The sequence below is a fragment of the Anarrhichthys ocellatus genome, unplaced genomic scaffold, assembly GCF_004355925.1.
Source record: "Anarrhichthys ocellatus isolate YVR2014 unplaced genomic scaffold, GSC_Weel_1.0 scaffold42, whole genome shotgun sequence".
Classification (NCBI taxonomy): Eukaryota; Metazoa; Chordata; class Actinopteri; order Perciformes; family Anarhichadidae; genus Anarrhichthys; species Anarrhichthys ocellatus.
This window is the reverse complement of record NW_022280072.1, coordinates 3200033-3217102: the sequence shown is the minus strand read 5'-3', so window position 1 is coordinate 3217102 and position 17070 is coordinate 3200033. Positions and strand designations below refer to the sequence as shown.

General features: G+C 39.4%; 2 protein-coding genes across 4 annotated transcripts; one reads left to right on the top strand and one right to left on the bottom strand.

Moving 5' to 3' along the window:
- Positions 1 to 4947: 4947 nt before the first annotated feature.
- On the bottom strand, positions 4948 to 8743 carry ociad2 (OCIA domain containing 2). Its single transcript, XM_031868426.1, has 7 exons — positions 8569 to 8743; positions 8403 to 8487; positions 6586 to 6639; positions 6431 to 6478; positions 5989 to 6094; positions 5324 to 5398; positions 4948 to 5203 (listed from the first exon to the last, which is right to left on the bottom strand). The coding sequence occupies exons 1-6, from the start codon at positions 8662 to 8664 to the stop codon at positions 5326 to 5328; spliced, it is 462 nt and encodes a 153-aa protein (XP_031724286.1). The 5' UTR covers positions 8665 to 8743; the 3' UTR covers positions 4948 to 5203; positions 5324 to 5325.
- A 2513-nt stretch (positions 8744 to 11256) lies between these two features.
- Positions 11257 to 16730, top strand: dcun1d4 (DCN1, defective in cullin neddylation 1, domain containing 4 (S. cerevisiae)). 3 transcript variants are annotated; one of them, XM_031868423.1, is made up of 11 exons: positions 11257 to 11325; positions 12649 to 12719; positions 12857 to 12896; positions 13000 to 13087; positions 13196 to 13284; positions 13367 to 13437; positions 14329 to 14420; positions 14535 to 14643; positions 15780 to 15884; positions 16481 to 16583; positions 16660 to 16730. In XM_031868423.1, exons 1-11 carry the CDS (start codon positions 11307 to 11309, stop codon positions 16713 to 16715), a joined length of 843 nt encoding a protein of 280 aa, XP_031724283.1. In that variant the 5' UTR covers positions 11257 to 11306; the 3' UTR covers positions 16716 to 16730. The 3 variants fall into 3 exon arrangements, with proteins under 3 accessions (XP_031724283.1, XP_031724284.1, XP_031724285.1); XM_031868425.1 differs by lacking the exon at positions 11257 to 11325 and adding an exon at positions 12019 to 12471; XM_031868424.1 differs by lacking the exon at positions 15780 to 15884.
- Positions 16731 to 17070: the final 340 nt, after the last annotated feature.

Genomic DNA, 17070 nt, shown 5'->3' with positions numbered 1-17070 from the left:
AGATTGTCCTGTCTCATTTGGCTGTGTCTCCCCTTCAGCTTTTCTGCCACAACTTCCAGTAGCCTGCGACCGTTCTGTAACCGGTTCCTTTCAAAAACAAACCAAAGGACTTCTAATGTGATGCATTCGTCTTGAAGAATTTGGAGCGGCTTAAAGTCAGAAACAGGCTGTGCGCTTCAGTAAAGTGGACAAAGAGGGAAGAGCCTATATCTGGCTCCCTCCAACCCAAAATGACAGGCCTGGCCCGGTTCTAATCACTACCTCTGGAGCGGAAACATTACCGGCTTCTTCCGAACAGGGAAAGGGAAGTGCAGCATAACAAAGTTTCAACAAATATTCCTCTTATCTTCAACTTGCTCTGATTGACGTCTCCTGTACAATCAGACGATATGAAGCATTATTGTACCGTCAGCTGGAGCTAAACAAGGAATGAACTGCTGGAGGCTCAGCTGAGGCTGTCTTGAGGGCAAAGACGGGGTGGTTTCTTTGGTGAAGGCAGACCCAAACATCAATTATGCTCCAAAACCTCTCTCCCAAAGCCAAGGATAATCTTCCTCAGCAGGGCTCAATTATAGGTTATTTTGAGCTAGACTCAGTCCGTATTGTGTGCTACATTACGCCGAAGTCTTTCAACTGAATCAATGAAAACAATGCCTCACCCGTGTAAATCAGAGTGAGTGAGAAGGTCAGAGAGATGGTGACCAACCATCCTTCTAGACTGTCAACACAAAGAAACCCAACTCATTTTAATGTTTGGAAACAACTTCACTGCTTTCAATCATTAACTCATGAATATTCTTATCTTCACCGTTTCACGGGGAATTTCCCCAAAAACAGAATGAAAGGGCACAGCAACGCTGTTGAATCTTAATTCTCCAGAGATAAAAAAGTGTGTTAAATGTTCAATGCAGGACGATGCGACTCTTCAGATTGGTGCTGGCAAACAGAGGAGTTGGTTGGGGACAATATTTAAATGAATGGCAAAGATTTCCAGCCAAATTTATGTTCAATTCCCTCAAAGTATTATTTGCTCAGTTGTCCAGTTAATAATTCAGCAGAGTGCAAATACAAACACACACCTGTATCCAACTGGTCAGTCTAGATAAGAGATCATTTATACTGAAATCTGGCCAAATAGGTGAAAGCTTGCATCGTATGACATGGAAACCTCAAGACAGTTTTGGAGAAGACAAAACAAGGAGTTCCTTTCGGAGCTTTTCCATGTGGAACCAGGTTGACTGCTGCAGGGTCAAAGGTTGTCGAAGCAGGTGTGAATATTTCTGTTTAGTTTAAAGACCTTTCAGAGAAGAACACTTCTCCAAATGACAATTTAGAAGCCAGCAGAACAAATGTTTAGGTTAGGAAAAGGAAAGAAGATTCAAATAACAAAATAAGTTCAAAAACAAACTGCGAGTATGCAAACCGTTGGTAGTAAGACACCAAAAAACTGTCAGTTGATAACATACTACAAGACCTAAAAACAATCAACAAACCGAGTTGTTTTTGTATTACATAATATGTTCGTAGTGACCACTGAAATGCTGAGTTAACAGTTAATCCTTACGGTGGGGGGGCTTAGTGAGGGGCCGCTGTGGGGGAGTTTTACACAGCGTGGTTTTTCATCCCCCATGCTCTTCGATGCCATTAATGTCCGACCAGATTAAACCAAACACACTAATTCACTGGAATTATGCCCCAGATAATCTCAAATAGATAGCTATAGGGGGATTCCCTCTAGTTTGTGCGTGCACAAGTCAGAGAATACACTATGCATCCGTACTGCCATCACAGGCTTATCCTGGCAGGGACGACGACGGAGGATCAGCCGGTTGCAAAGATCGACGATCTAGAACCACATTGCGAGGTCTTGTGTGTATAAAATGCTTAAACTATGCGTGCTACTGCAGTGCTTTTCTGACAAGGTATTCAAACACCGTTACATGAGCAAACCCAGTTGTTTTTTAATGCAAATAAGCACAACAAAGTTCTCATAGTCCAACCAGCAAGAAAAGACTTCTGTCACTGTGGCTTGGTCAAAAATAGCTCGGCCATCCTCCACCTCCAGCACTGCACATGCAGACTGACCAGATTCCTCTGCGTCTGTATCCAAAGTGCCACAGCAATGCGTCTCTACAGAGAAACGAACAAATGCTTCATTGTGTGTCAGATGCACTCTAAACGAGGAGAATGAAGTCCTCAGAAGGAATGTTAGCTAGATACAAGGCTTGACAGTTCTCTCACTGTTGTTCCAGTGCATGAAAAAAAACACCATGCTTTGGGCATGTTATGGCTTAAAGAACCTTCAAACACACTATGTTAAAAAAAACAAAAAAAAAAAACTAAAAGTTGTCTGCTCAAGAAGATTTAAACAAATAAATAACTCAGCTTTATTCCGCTGTTTTGTGCCCCTAGATAAATAGTGCATAAAAACAACACAAGGGTCACTGAGTTTAATGTGTGTTTTAACATAACGTTACAGTATTTAGTGACGCTTATATTCTCTGACATGACTAGTTTATACCACCAAGACACTCATACACAAAAAAAGAGAACTAGCTCAAGTTAAATGTGAACAACATATGAAGATAACCAAACACTAAAAATCGGTGCAATATAAATACACTGTGTAATACCACAATTGTTCTTTCTGTATATATACAATTTAGTTATTGTGGATTCTTTTACTTTTTTAATATTCTTTACTGTTTTATTACTTATTTATAATACTTGTTTTGATCTTGTCTTTACTATGTCTCTTGTTTACACTATCCACTATGTTGCTGTAATCCTGTAACCAATAAAGAATTATCTTATCATATCATATGAAGTCCATCATGGTAGTTTTTAGCTAGCAGCTAGCCTGGTGTTGATGCTGCAAATGTTGAGCAGAAGGCTAACTAGCTAGCTTGCTAGCTAGCAGCAACCAGCCAGTTGTCAACTAACTAACGTTGTAGTTCGACATGCTGAGTATGACAGCAAGGCTAACAGCTCAAGCTAAGCTATTTGGCAGCGTTACAAGTATAACTGACAACAGGAATTCTGAAGCGGTAGCTAGGCGATTAGCCTCTGTTAGCATGCTACGGTTGCTAATTTAGTTGGGGGAAAAAGCTAACGTTAACGGTAAAGTTAAATCACGCGAGCCAACGTTAACTACGTTAGTTAACTACGTTAGATAGCAAACCGCCGTGTCCTCAGTTATACTTTGATATTCGTATAAAAGATGACGTTACTCACAACTTTTGTGTTTGTTTCCTCTCTCTCTCTCTCTCTCTCTCCTTTTTTTTTAGTTGAGCTAGGTAGCTTAGCTTAGCTTGCAGACGTTTCTTTTAATTTTGCCGAACAAGCTTGATGGACGTCCTGGTCCTCCTCCATTGGAAGGATTTTGCGTAGTGGTGAGATTTTTTTTTTTTTTCTCTCTCTCTCCCTCTCTCTCGCTCAGTGTGGTATGGAAGCCCTGTGAGGCCAAAATAAAGATCCTGTAAAAGTCATTATAATGTGATACTAAATCAAAAATAATGACTTAGCATCTCATTATTATGACTTAATATCTCATTATGATGAGATACGTAACTATGAGATAGTAAGTCATAATTATAAGATGCCATGTCATTATTTTGAAAAACTAAGTCATAATTATGAGATGCTAAGTTATTATTTTGAGATCCTATGTCATAATTATGAGATAGTAAGTCATTACTATGAGATAGTAAGTCATTACTATCATTACTATCTCAGGATTTTTATTTTTTCCTCACAGTGACACTAATGGGCTTCCATACCTCGGTGTTTGAGGAGAAGCTCCACTGTCACAGCAGACGGGCAGCCAGTTCAGTCCCGCCTCCTTTTCGTCGTGATTGGCTGTGATTGGTGTACGCCCACATGAAACACAGCTTTCTATTTCACCAAATACGTGTCAATCAAAAGGGATAAACGACCTGTTGATTGGATGACGTCTTGGACCCCTCTCCCCCCACCCACCCCCAAGCGTGACGTTCACAAAGGGTGCGCTTTTTTATCCTGACCAGCGTACACCGGAACTTGTACTAGGGAGGCGGGTACTCGGAGGTAAGAGAGAAAACCATGGCGGAAATAAGGACTTCTATTAAGTAAACAATATTTAAGCACCACTTATAAACTTTGGAGGACTAAAGCTGACATAATGAATAAATAAATAAATCAAATAACAAAAGAAAGGTAGAAATCAAAACCTAAATTATAAAAAATAAATGTACATATTAATTTAAAAATGAATAAATAAGCACAGAAATAGAATAACTAAATAAAATGTATTTATTTGAATACATAAGGGAATGAATAAATAGTAAAGAGAAAATAATAAATTGGAGAATAATTAAATGTGGAAATAAATTACAAAAATAAGTAATTCGTTAAATAAATAAATTTTATTATTTCTGTTTCTGTGCATATTTATTTATTTAAAAATTAACCTGCACAATTATTTGATACTTGAGGCTTTCATTTCTACATTAATTTCTTTCCTGTTTTTTTAATTTCTTTAATCACTTATCTATTATACTGTCAAGTTTAGTCCTCCATAATAAACACTACATTGTGAAAAATGCTAAGAAACGTGTTCCCTCAGAAGACGTTAAACATAAAAATACAATCATCGTTTAAGTTTCCATCACTGAAACAGAGATGGTGATCCTGGTTAAACAGGACAAACTCTCTATACTTTATTGTTACAATTGCACAAAAAAAGACAATTTAAAAAAGAGATTTGTGACAAATATGCTGTTGATTTCTTCCTTACTCAAGATAATGGAATGATTGTAATTATATTAAAAAGCTAACATTTCCTACGTTGGTTTGGCAGGTAAACAAAACAATACAGACTACCAGTTTAATATTTAAGGCAAAATGTTTTCTGTTTGGTCGTTGTTGCAAAAGTATGTTGAAGCTGATAATAAAACCAAATGTCCTTGATTCCCTTTGTTGCACTTTATTTCAGAGACTTTGTATTCCTGCGGATAAAACGCTGCAGATGAAACTGGATCTCTGACTGAAAGGAAAGTAGCTCCCCCTAGTGGATATGTTGTGCATGGTTTCTCCTGGATGAATATGATGTGCAATATATCAAAATATACTTTATATACGAATTATAAGCATTATATAAAGACACAGAAAAGCTGCAGCTGACAGATCCACGCTGGCAGTCAATCCTTCAGTGTTTCTGATGAGGCTGAAACATAAAGTGGAATAAATAAAGAGCACATTCAGGTTACTTTAACATGAATATGTCATTAAACAAAACATTTTTGCTGTATATTTGTTTGTAATCGCTCCGCTGTGATCAGATTACCTTTAGCTTTTCTCTTCTTCTGCAGGTGCAGCAGGAGCTTTCTTCTGACATTCTTCACACACGTGGTGACAGGACCTGTTGGGATGACGTTCTGCTCAGTGATACATATTTATTAGAAGTGATTTGCTGCAGCACAAACATTGCAGAATGAAATTGTCAAATCAACACCGTAAAAGTAATTTATCTTCCATTTCTGAAGCGAGGAAATGTAAGATTCACTCCTAAGTAAAAGTGGAATGGAATGTTTTCCTGTTTCTTTTGAATGCAAAATGTTTTTATTTATGCACAAACTGATGAAAAAAAGTGTGACGAAACATCATGCATGTGTTGAAATGTGAGTAAAAGCTGTATAAAGTTATGTTACATTAAAGTCATATCTCTCCTGCTCTTCATAATAACTGCTATTTCTTCCACACATCATCACACGTAGAAGAAAAACATCCATCAGCACAAAATGAAGCAGGATTTCTGCACAAAACTACCTTTTCAAAAAACTGCACTCCTCTTTAATATGAATTCAGATATACTGTGAATATTTTTATCGTATGTTTTGGTATTTTAATTGTAATTTTATAAGTATGTTTAATGATTGTTTATATTTATTTTTACCTGCAATAAACCGGATTGTGATTTTCTGAGCCTCTTAGTTTCAGTGTATTCTGTACCTGTGTCCAGGACCAGATCCTGGTCTACCCTCAAGACCCTGAAACTTGCTCCGACAAGTTCCAACATAAGATGCTTTCCCCACCGCGAACCCGACGACACCAGCAACTAACGGACAAAGAGAACGAAGTTAGAGAACGAAGACATGACAGGAGAACAGTCTATCTAATTAATTTTTTTTTTTTAATAATATATATATATAAAAATAACACAATGAAACTTCACCACTCACATTAAGAGGATTATTTATTGTATTACAAGTTTTTTGAAATGTGATGTTTAAATATGCAAATGAGGCATTATGTAATGGTAACTTTTGATGAATTTAGTAGAAATCGACAGCCGTAAACAGACAAAGTAGTAAAATAAATGTTTTATTTCCTCTAATGATGAAGACGTAATATGAAAAGCATTAGAAAGTCAGAAATACTGGATGATACACACCTGCTAGTTTTGGAAAAGGACCAAATCTCTTCGACGAATTCCAAATGCCTGCATGGAAATAAAATTAAACCAAAATGGGATATTTATAGAAAACAATGGGTGCTTTACATGCGTCACAACAACATGACGGGAGAACTGTGTTTCAACGTCTTTACCTTTGTAGAGGAGCCCACCAGTGACGGCCATGCTGCCCAGAGAGAGAGGAAGAGCTGAGGAAAGAGGACAAACGTCACTGAATACAGGAGCTGAGTAAAGATTAAGACTAAACACGTTCCTGTCATGGATCGATCGCCCTCACTTGAGTTTAATCTGACTGAACTTTGACCTGTGAATTATAAAAGCTCAACATTTTGTCTAAAGGCCGGCGTCGACTTCTCCCCCGTGAATTGTTGCCGTTTCATGTTTACATAAATGCTGAGTGAGTAAACAATAAAGTGTTGACTCATAAAAACATGAATCACTTACAGTCACAATATTCTACACATGCTGTTTAGTGAGAAACTGCAATGGTGGGATTAGATCTTTGTGGGTGTGAACAGAAACACTAAAGCTGTTTGGTTTTCGTTGGAGCAGGGATTCAGTTTGGTTCACCCGGGTTGAACTCAGGACACTCCCCGTCTCACTTCGTCCAACCGGAATTAAAACCACTGTAGATCTTATCAATTACGTCACACTACAGGCAAAAATATAGTTTTACGTGCACTGATTGTTTGAGATTTTGGTCTTCTTATCTTCCATAACTCGTCTTCTTTCAGACTAGAGGAAAGAAAACATTTATTTTCTACTTTGTCTGTTTACGGCTGTAGATTTCTACTAAATTCACCAAAAGTTACCATTACATAATGCCTCATTTGTATATTTAAACATAACATTTCAGAAAACTTGTAATACAATAAATACTCCTCTTAATGTGAGTGATGAAGTGGTGAAGTCTCATGGTGATATCTATGAGTTCATGTGTTCACCTGTAGAGTCTCTTAATGTGAGTGATGAAGTGGTGAAGTTTCATGGTGATATCATGAGTTCATGTGTTCACCTGTAGAGTCTCTAAATGTGTGTAATGTAACTAAACGTCTCTTTAAAGGACGTTTCCTCTAAATGAGTTTGTTCTCAGACTCTGATGATAAATCTCCACTTCAGCAGCTCTTACATTCACCAAACTTCACTCGTTCATTCCTCTCTGTGTGCTGAAGGTTCACACAGAGGGGTTAGTTCACACAGCATTCAGAGCCTGATTAAGGTGTGTTGGAACATGGCAATAACAATCAAAATGCCGCCATTGCCAACGTGACTTTGTGGAGTGTTTTGGGCGCCACAGAGAAAAATGTAAACACACATGTCGTTAAATGAACACGGTGCTGACAGATAACTCCGGCTACACTGCTAAAAAACACTTGTCAAATACACACAGAAGTATATAATTAATAGACTGTTTGAGAAGTTAACTTTCTGTTGTTGAAGCCTTTGAGTTCAACATTTTGGCAGTCGGCATCTTTTTTTTTTTTTTTTTTAAAGCAACCAGAAGTGACGCGAGAGGGTCGAGCAAAGTACAATCAAATGCTGAATAAGACGTGTTTTTAGGTGACCAGAAATATTAAAATTAACTTTCTTACAACGCAGTAGCAACAACCTGTCAATCACCGTGTAGCCCCGCCCTAAAGCATCCCCTGCTTTATGGTCTGTGTGACTCTAAATGGACCATAATGTACTAAATGAACATCATGCTGTATTGAAGAAGACTTGAAACTAGAGATTGAGACCATAAACTCATGTTTACAATGTTTACTGAGGTAATACATCAAGAGAGAAGTAGAGTCATTTTCTCACAGACTTCTATACAACCAGAGGAGTCGCCCCCTGGTGGTCAGCAGAGAGAATGCACGTGGACTCCGCTTTTTACACATCTGATGGTTTGACAGTTTTTTCTACAATGATTAATAAGAAGTATTTGTGAAGATATGAAAGATAATACCTCTGTACCAGAAGCTTTCCTCGTGGCACTCTTTCCACACCTTTATCAGGTCTTCTCTGTGAACGTGACGGTCCCCCATAGGACACTGTAAAGACACCCACGGGACAGCGTTCAGGTCTCATGTCATCATGGAGGGTCAGTAATGGTCCACAGCGGTGACTCTCACCTTCCACCCCGCTTTCTCTGGACCAGCTGCCGCCTCCGCCGCCGGCTCATCTCCCGTCTTCACGGTGATAGTTTGTCCGGTTGTTTCGGAACTCATGATGCAAAAAAAGCTTTCAGCTATTTACTTTTTCCTGGAGCAGAAGTGCGCAACTTTGTCTGGCTCGTGTACTTCCTGTCTCTCTCTCTTATCATACTGGTTGTAATAACTCCTCCCTGTGTTTATAAGCCCGCCCCAATCAAATATATAAATTAAAGAAACATACTAGAGGCTTTGTCCATTTAAAAAACAACTTAAACAAATATAGAATTTTGCAGGAAAAATGCACAATTTTTACAATTTAAAAGAAAAGTCAAAAACTGACATACAAAGATGTTTTATTTGTGACATGAAGCTACAGTGTTGAGTTCAGGCTCACCTCTGCACACCTTCCACACCTGCAGTCAGACACACCTGTGTTTGTAGAGGTCGTTGATTCTTTTGTGCTGTTGTTTCATTAAGTATGTGGAATAGTATCATTTCCATCATTCTGTTTTACGAGTGCAAACAAGCGTGACTGTGACATTAGAAGCAGTCTTTGTGGTAGAAATGTGTATTGTAACATGTCCTGTAGTTTTCATGGTTTGCGAAACATCTCTTATTATGTGACACACAATCAAACACAGTTTACTATATTTGCCAATATAAATATTTAATCTGGTTGTATTAAATAACATTTAAATTAGATATGAAAGTGCGTAATATACATTAAAGGAGTGCTGAATATGTTACTTCATTAGAAGTTTATTCCCACGAGAAAGGTCAGGTTATTAGACGCTAGATCAACCACTGATAAAAACAGACAGATTACATAATCATTGATTTGATCATTTCAACAGGATTACTCTTGTTTCACTATATGTAGAAATTCCACTTTCATGTTAAGTATTGAATATTAATTGAATCTTTCTTTTATATCAAAACGAAAATTCTCTGTAAAAAAAACAGTAAAAAGTATGAACATGTAGTCAAAGGTCAGCCTCTTTAAATCAGTAGTGTATATTCATAGTTAAAAAACGACTTATTGATAATTATAACAATATTAACAACACCACTGCTTTCACCGACATACAATACAATACAATATAAAATAAATATAAATAAAATACTAAAAAAATAAAAAAGCAATAACATTACCAGATATATATATAAAGAAAATGATGTGCTTGCTTTAATAAAACCTTTAAAAATATATAAGAGAATATAATATAATAATATTTATATATTTATATATACCTTTCTTTTTACAATTAACACTTAAAAAATGTATGAAAAATTTACAAAATGTAAACCATATGTGTCACTTTACATTTTTTACTTAAGATTTCATTCAACTTATTTCTTTTTCTTTTTACAAAATTAACCAAAACACTGACAGCGAGGACGATCTTTGGTTGATAATAATGAGAATAAATATGAAAACAAATTTAAATCAAACCCTCTAAACTAAAAATAAATCAGGTTCGAATTTAAATCAAACACTATTACTAAACTTATTTACAGGATATTTAGTCAATATATCTACAGAGGAAACCAGGGAGAAACAACACTGAGTAGAAATACTATTCACTGCAAATAAAAATGCAGTAAAAAGTACCATATTTCCCTCTGAGATGTAATGGAGTAGAAGTACAAGTATCAACTAAGTTTAAATACAAGTAGTACATTCCACCACTTTAAATCCACTGCTGCCAGTATTATTATTTTTGTAAAAATAAACGGTGGTTCTGATCAGTTATTGCAGTGATATTCTCAGCAACGGTTTGTCCGGATCAACATTGAAGGCAACACCACTGAAAAAGTTTGCGTTCAGGGACTTTTTTCATAAACTGGTCAACTTATGTTCTTAGTCAAATATTAAAAACAATAATATAATATAATATATTATTATATTATATATATGTTTTGTATATATATAAAAATTTGATATATAATAATTTTATATTATAATATAATACATATATTATATGTACATATAATATATAATAATTACATATATTAGTTAAACAATATTATAATTCATCTTAATGTTTCTGATATTTAAAAGCCAAACAACGTAGTTACAGCTGAAAGTGTCCGTTCGATTTGGCTCACGTCACGGATTTCTAGTCACCTGACAGGCGAGTGTTCACGGTGGTAAATTTTAAAGCCTTTTTTGGGGACAGGACCAACTGAACACATCCCAGACGTCTCATCAGCTTTTAGTTGGACAACATTGCTCCCTAAACGGTCACGAAATGAGACGTAACTCACGTTAAAACAAACGCACCACCACTAACCTCCGCCCGGGTGAGTTGACACTGAATGAACCCAAACAGCGGGTTCACAAGGGGGGCGGTTACACGCTTGACTGAAGGGACCAATCCGATTCCTTCGTGGGCTGGGTTTCAAGCTTGCACGAGGAAACGTTGGTGTGTTACGTGTTCATAAAAAAAACAACCTCTCTGCACCAATCAGTAACGGAGCTCGCGCAGCCTGTTTGGGGAGCTCCGACCAATCAGATGCTTGCATGGGAGGGGCTTATCCTCCTGCCTTCCGCCTTCTCGTGACACGACAGCTCAAGTAGCCAATCGACGGCGACCAAAGGCGGAGACCGAGCGCGGTTGCGTTCAATCGTCGTCAGTGGGCGTGGTTTACACGCGCAAGGCCCGCCTATTGGCCGGTCTCCGGACTTCCCACAGACAGTTGTATGTTTCATAAAAATGCACTCTGATGCGGCAAGTAAGTAGTAACCTTACAGAGGCTTGTTTTTTTTTTTACTGCATCAAATTGCGAAAAACCCTCGCGGACGCTACAGAGCTTTAACCGAAGAGACGCAAACAAGCCGCGTGGTTATTACCGCAAACCTACTTTCTGCAGCATTTAGGAGGAGAAGCGGATGAATTCCGAGCTGTTTTAGTGGCCCCCTTTGTATTTGCCGGTGCTTTTTCTTAGGCGACAACAAAGGGGGGATAGCGGGTGTCAATCCAGGTGTTTTTTGCACATGCAGGAGGTTTTGTTTGACTCGTTATTTATTGTGTTTGTGCAGCGTTAGCGGGTCTCGGTGCACTAGTTAAACCCACAAGCGGTCCTTTTTGTGTAATGCTAATCGGCCGCGGTGTGGTGTTTATATTCATCACCACTGAGGATGCACTGTGCGGGTTTCCACTCAAACTTTAAAGGACGAACGGAATGTCGCTGCATATTGGGATATTTTTCTGATCAGCTGCGGACTATTGCAGAGATTGAGAATTGTGACGCAGTTGTGTAAAAACATCTTTCAGTGCTGCAGTGCTGTCGGGCTTTGCGGCACCAACACCAAGCTGCTGCTGCAAAAAAAGGCGTCTGCGCAACGGGTTGTGCGCCAGCAGCCATATGATGTTAGATTTTTTTAAAGACGATGTAAAATGCATTCAATCAGTTGAGGTAAAAAAAAAAAAAAAAAGGTTGCTACAAAATAGTTGTTTTGTCAAAAGCTTGGGAGTTGTAGTCCAGCTTCCAACCGGAGCCCAGGCTTCAGTGGGCTCTTTTTTAGAGGAAGTGGACTACAACTCCCACACGCCCAACTCTCCAGATACTTTGTAAACTCTGCAAGTTGCGCGTCTGCACGGTTATTTTAGGTATGCAGCTCGTGCTATCTGCTCAGCTGCGTGTGTGTGTGTGTGTGTGTGTGTGTGTGTGTTTCCTAGACATAAATAAAAAGCATCGGGATTTGATGACAGCTCTCGAGGGGGGGTGCATAGATGACATTTGGCGACCAAGGTAGCACGCGCGACCACGTATGCTCGAGCTCGCATGTCTTTTCTAGGAATGCAGAGAGTCACTCCCTCATTTTTTTATTTTTTCCTGTCGTATTTTTTTTTCTCTTACATTAGAAATCACACTGAAGTAAGTTGGAGGAGTCGATTATTGATTACTGGCACATTAAAAATAAAATGATAGGGTTCTTGACGATGATGTCACCTTCTTGTACCCTTTAGTGCCAAAAGATTGTGAGTCTTAATTGGGAGCAGTAGGCTGTGAGTTGTGCTGTAGTCTGATTATTTCTCTCTCTTGTGGAAATAGATTTACAGCTGAATTCCCACTTGACTACACTGGCCAGCATCCATAAGATCCACCACACCTTGCACAGGCTGGTAAATACACACTGGCAGCTTGTGTATTTGATATATATGAATATATAAATATATATATATATATATATACGTGTGTTTAGATGCGAGCGTGTACGCGTGTGTCCTGCTCACAAGCATGTGGTTTCTTGTTTTGATAGAACCTGACAGAAGACGTTGGACAGGATAGCCACCCCTCAGGTAACGTCAGGACTTTGTCTTTTCTGTATGTATGTATGTATGCATGTATGTATGTATGTATGTATGTATGTATTGCCTCTAATTCTTCCACTTGCTTCCCCAGCGTGTTGCTCCAGAGCCATGCCTCCGAGGAAAAAGAGGAGACCCTCTGCAGGAGATGACATGTCGGCCAAGAAAAGTCGCCAAGACAGGTGTGACTATGTTGAACAGGAGCATCGAGTTATTGAAGAGGTTAAATGTGTGCGTGAATACTTGCAAAGAAATAATCTTTTCTTTTAAACTCTCTTCTTCCTCTGCAGCGTTTTCAGGAAACAGGAAACGCCACAAATCCGCGAGGAGGAGACGTTTTCCAGTAAAAGATGTCTGGAGTGGTTCTATGAATATGCAGGTGAGGTGTTTGTTTTTAAAGGTGTCGCTCTCGTCGTCGTACGTTGACATGAACACCTTCACACCTGTGTCGTCTGAAACAGGCTGCGATGACGTGGTGGGTCCAGAGGGGATGGAGAAGTTCTGTGAGGACATCGGAGTGGAGCCGGAGAACGTGAGCCCATGTCTCTTTTATATCTGTTCATTTAATCATCATCTTTTTTTGGGCTTTTCTCATCACTTTGTTTTTATAATTAATAATTAGGTCACTACTTATTTACACTTCGTCTTCACCTGGTTAATTTAACCGTCTCCACTCTCACTAGAGCCAGTGTTAAGTTTGTCCGCTCTGGGCTTCTGTAGAAACTAGGGACGGGTATCGTTAGGATTTTATCGGTACTAGTACTCTTATTGATGCTCTTATTGGTTCTTTTTTATTATATTTGTGAGGAAAAAGACAATTAATTCAGAAAAGAATCATCATTGCTTCATTATTCTTGTATATAAACAAATTATCTTTCTTGAGCAGCAACACAAGAAGTTCTAAAATATTTCATCTAATCAATGATCTCAGTGATTATCTCTCATTGATCCTGTTCTTCTGATCAAACTCTCTATGACATCACTAACATATGACATCACTACCGTTACCTGGCGGCTGCTCCACAGACAGACTGATGTTCTGCTTGTTGGTCACATGTTGTGATGAACTTACTTGTGAGGGTTTTATTGTGTTTGAGACGACCAGAGTTCTACAATGTGTCCTCCTCTCTGATCGTGATGAGTCTCACGCTGTGCTGAGGCAAAGAGACAGAGAGAGGACGTTTGAGACGAGGACGTCTCACTCAGGAACTAACAAAGTACTGATAGCAGAACCGATAACTCCGGACCTCATCAATGCTAACGGGTTTTTACTGGTTTTAGAACGGGTTCCCATTTAGCTCAGAGTTCCAAGGACTCCCTTTGTAGACATAAATGTTTTTTTCTAAGCTAAATAAAACAGATTCTTAGTTTCAGGTGCCTATACACTGATTAAAACACCGTGATGAATATTAATGTGTACCAGGTGGTGATGCTGGTTCTGGCCTGGAAGCTGGATGCTCAGAGTATGGGCTACTTCACCCTGCAGGAGTGGCTGAGAGGAATGGGCTCGCTTCAGTACGTCAGTCACCGACTTCTTCTACCGTCGCATGCTGATTTTTTTTTTTTTTTTTAAATAGTTTTTATAGTGAAGTGTAGATTCTGTCTAAAGCTCCTTTCTGCTGTTGTCAGGTGCGACTCCACAGAGAGGCTGAGGAACTCGCTCGACTACCTGAGATCTGTCCTAAACGACAGCACCAGTTTTAAGCTCATCTATAGATATGCCTTCGATTTTGCTCGGGTGAGTCAAGCTAACACACACACACACACACACACACACACACACACACACACACACAGAGTTATGAAACAGCTCATTTTAATTGGCGTTGTTTACCGATACCGGTTTTAGAAATGCAGCCTAAAATTGATTGGGTATTGACGAGTCTTATGCACTGATCCGATATCACGTTATCGTATCTTCTACCAGCTCATTCACGCTACACAGGAACAACATGTGTCTCTAGCTACCCGATCCGGACATCCTGAGCGGTACTGAGCATGAAAACTCGTTAGCTACTTCCATCATCGGCTCTGGGAGACTAAAGCGATGGACCGATCAGGCAGGTGCTAACGTTAGCCAAGAGCTAGCAACATGTCAGCAAGCGGCAATATTTTACACTGGAATATCCCACCAAAAGCCCCAAATCACAAATTTGCCTTTTAGAGGGCTTTACAATCTGTCAGCATATGACCTCCTCTGTTCCTGTTGGAGGAAAATCTCCTTTTTAACGGGGAGCAGAATAAAAAGGAAGTATGCCGTGTTTTAGTTTCTGCATTTATTCATGTCTACAAAGAGTTAAACCTGAGCCAGAACGCACAACAGTGACAGCAATCACATCCATGCAGGGTTAGCAGGACACAGCTAATAAAGGAAGGTTGAGAAACTAACAGAGTACGCTAGATTTAAAAAATCATCCAACCTAGAAAAGCCAGTCCGTGTTTCAGACTCTTTACCAATGAAAGTAGCCAACGGCACGAGCAACAAAAGTTGCTAAATGTAGCGTTTCAGTCAGCAACAGGTCTCCCTCCAAAGCCCCCCCCCCCCCAAAAAAAATGATTGTAATGAACATGAACAAACCAACGTGGTGTTGTTAGTCTATTGTTGGAATGAGTGCACAGGCTTTTGTTCGGGAGGAACGCTCTGATCTTGATCTAATGAGGTCAAGATCATTTTCCAGTTGGACTTGGAAAGCTCTCATCAAGAGAACACAGCCTGACTTTTGACAGTGATTTAAGAAAAGCAGCTCTGTTGTAGTGAATGAAGACATATTCTAGTAACAGTAGTGGTGCGTTTTGGGGTTAAGCTAGAAGGTAATGATGTTACTAGACTGGTTGACGAGTTTTCATGACGCTGTGGACGTTTTGATCGGACAGGAAAAGGATCAGAGGAGTTTGGACTTGAACACCGCCAAGTGCATGCTGGGTCTTCTTCTGGGGAAGACGTGGCCTCTGTTTCCTGTGTTTAATCAGTTTCTAGAGGTAAGAGTCACATGTGTGGTTGTGTGTAGAAAAGATTGTTTTAGGGGAAGTTTACTTGTTGCTATTTTTGCGCCTTAAAATTAATTTTTTGTGAATGTAGATGATGCGCTCAAAAGCTGCCGCGCACAACGCAAGTCATGCGACGAGTAACAAACAATCAGAGCTGGCTGATTTCATTTCTTTCTTCCATAAATATCAGTCTACGGTTAAGAAGTTAAGTTTTAGTTCAGGACTACACTGAGCTTTTCTAACCATCCCACGGAATATTTTACGTGCTTCGCCTTCGGCAACGATGAACGTCACAACATTGGGTTGAAAGGTCAGCGAGTAAAGCTACTGCGAGGGATTCATTGTGCTGGAAATCCGAAATCCAGTCGGGTTCACTTCAACACATTTTTATCTAAAGATTAAGTGTCAAATAGCTGCTAAAATGAACACTATGGAGCAGAACCGAATAGTTGTCTGATGCTACGCTATGATTGGCTAGTCGGCTTTTGAGGGGCGGGACTTGACGCAAAGAGGTGGATTCCTATTGAATAGGGTTGTTGAAACTAAAGAGGTTATTTATGTAATTAATTTGTTTTACTGTTCCTCAGCAATCCAAGTACAAAGTCATCAACAAGGACCAATGGTGCAATGTTTTAGAGTTCAGCAGGACAATCAACCTGGACCTCAGCAACTACGACGAGGACGGTGCCTGTGAGTGTGAACACACACACACACGAACGTGTCACACCAATGAGTGTTTTCTAATGTGGTCTTGTTCTTTCGTCAGGGCCAGTTTTGTTGGACGAGTTTGTGGAATGGTACAAGGAGAGACAGATGTCATAGGTGCACAGAAAAAAACAAAAAAACACAACTGTGACAACAAACGACTATGAGAATCAACTACCAACAAGTAAACAATACAACAATGGTAAAGCAGTGACTGTGGGCGCTTCCTGGTTGAGGGGGGGTCTGTGGGTGGGCTTGGAGGCTGTGTGGGTGGGGAGGTGCATGCCGCGCGGAGTCATGTCCCCTACTGAAGTTGCATAGAAGCTTGCAGCAATCTCTCCCCCCCCCCCATCAGGTGGCATTGCCCTCTCTCACTGTGAGTTGTCATATTGTTGTGTGTGTTTGGATAACATGAAATCACACGTTGTGTGTGTGTGTGTGTGTGTGTGTGTGTGTGTGTGTGTGTGTGTGT

Bases quoted from the DNA above. Each gene is read 5' to 3' on its own strand.
- ociad2 (XM_031868426.1), bottom strand. From the start codon at position 8,664: ATGAGTTCCGAAACAACCGGACAAACTATCACCGTGAAGACGGGAGAT. The intron at 6,479-6,585 runs GTAAAGACGTTG...ATTTCCATGCAG, and splicing joins TGGTGGGCTCCTCTACAAAG to GCATTTGGAATTCGTCGAAG. The intron at 5,399-5,988 runs GTACAGAATACA...TCATCCCAACAG, and splicing joins GGATCTGGTCCTGGACACAG to GTCCTGTCACCACGTGTGTG.
- dcun1d4 (XM_031868423.1), top strand. The intron at 13,088-13,195 runs GTGTGACTATGT...CTTCCTCTGCAG, and splicing joins AAGAAAAGTCGCCAAGACAG to CGTTTTCAGGAAACAGGAAA. The intron at 13,438-14,328 runs GTGAGCCCATGT...AATGTGTACCAG, and splicing joins TCGGAGTGGAGCCGGAGAAC to GTGGTGATGCTGGTTCTGGC.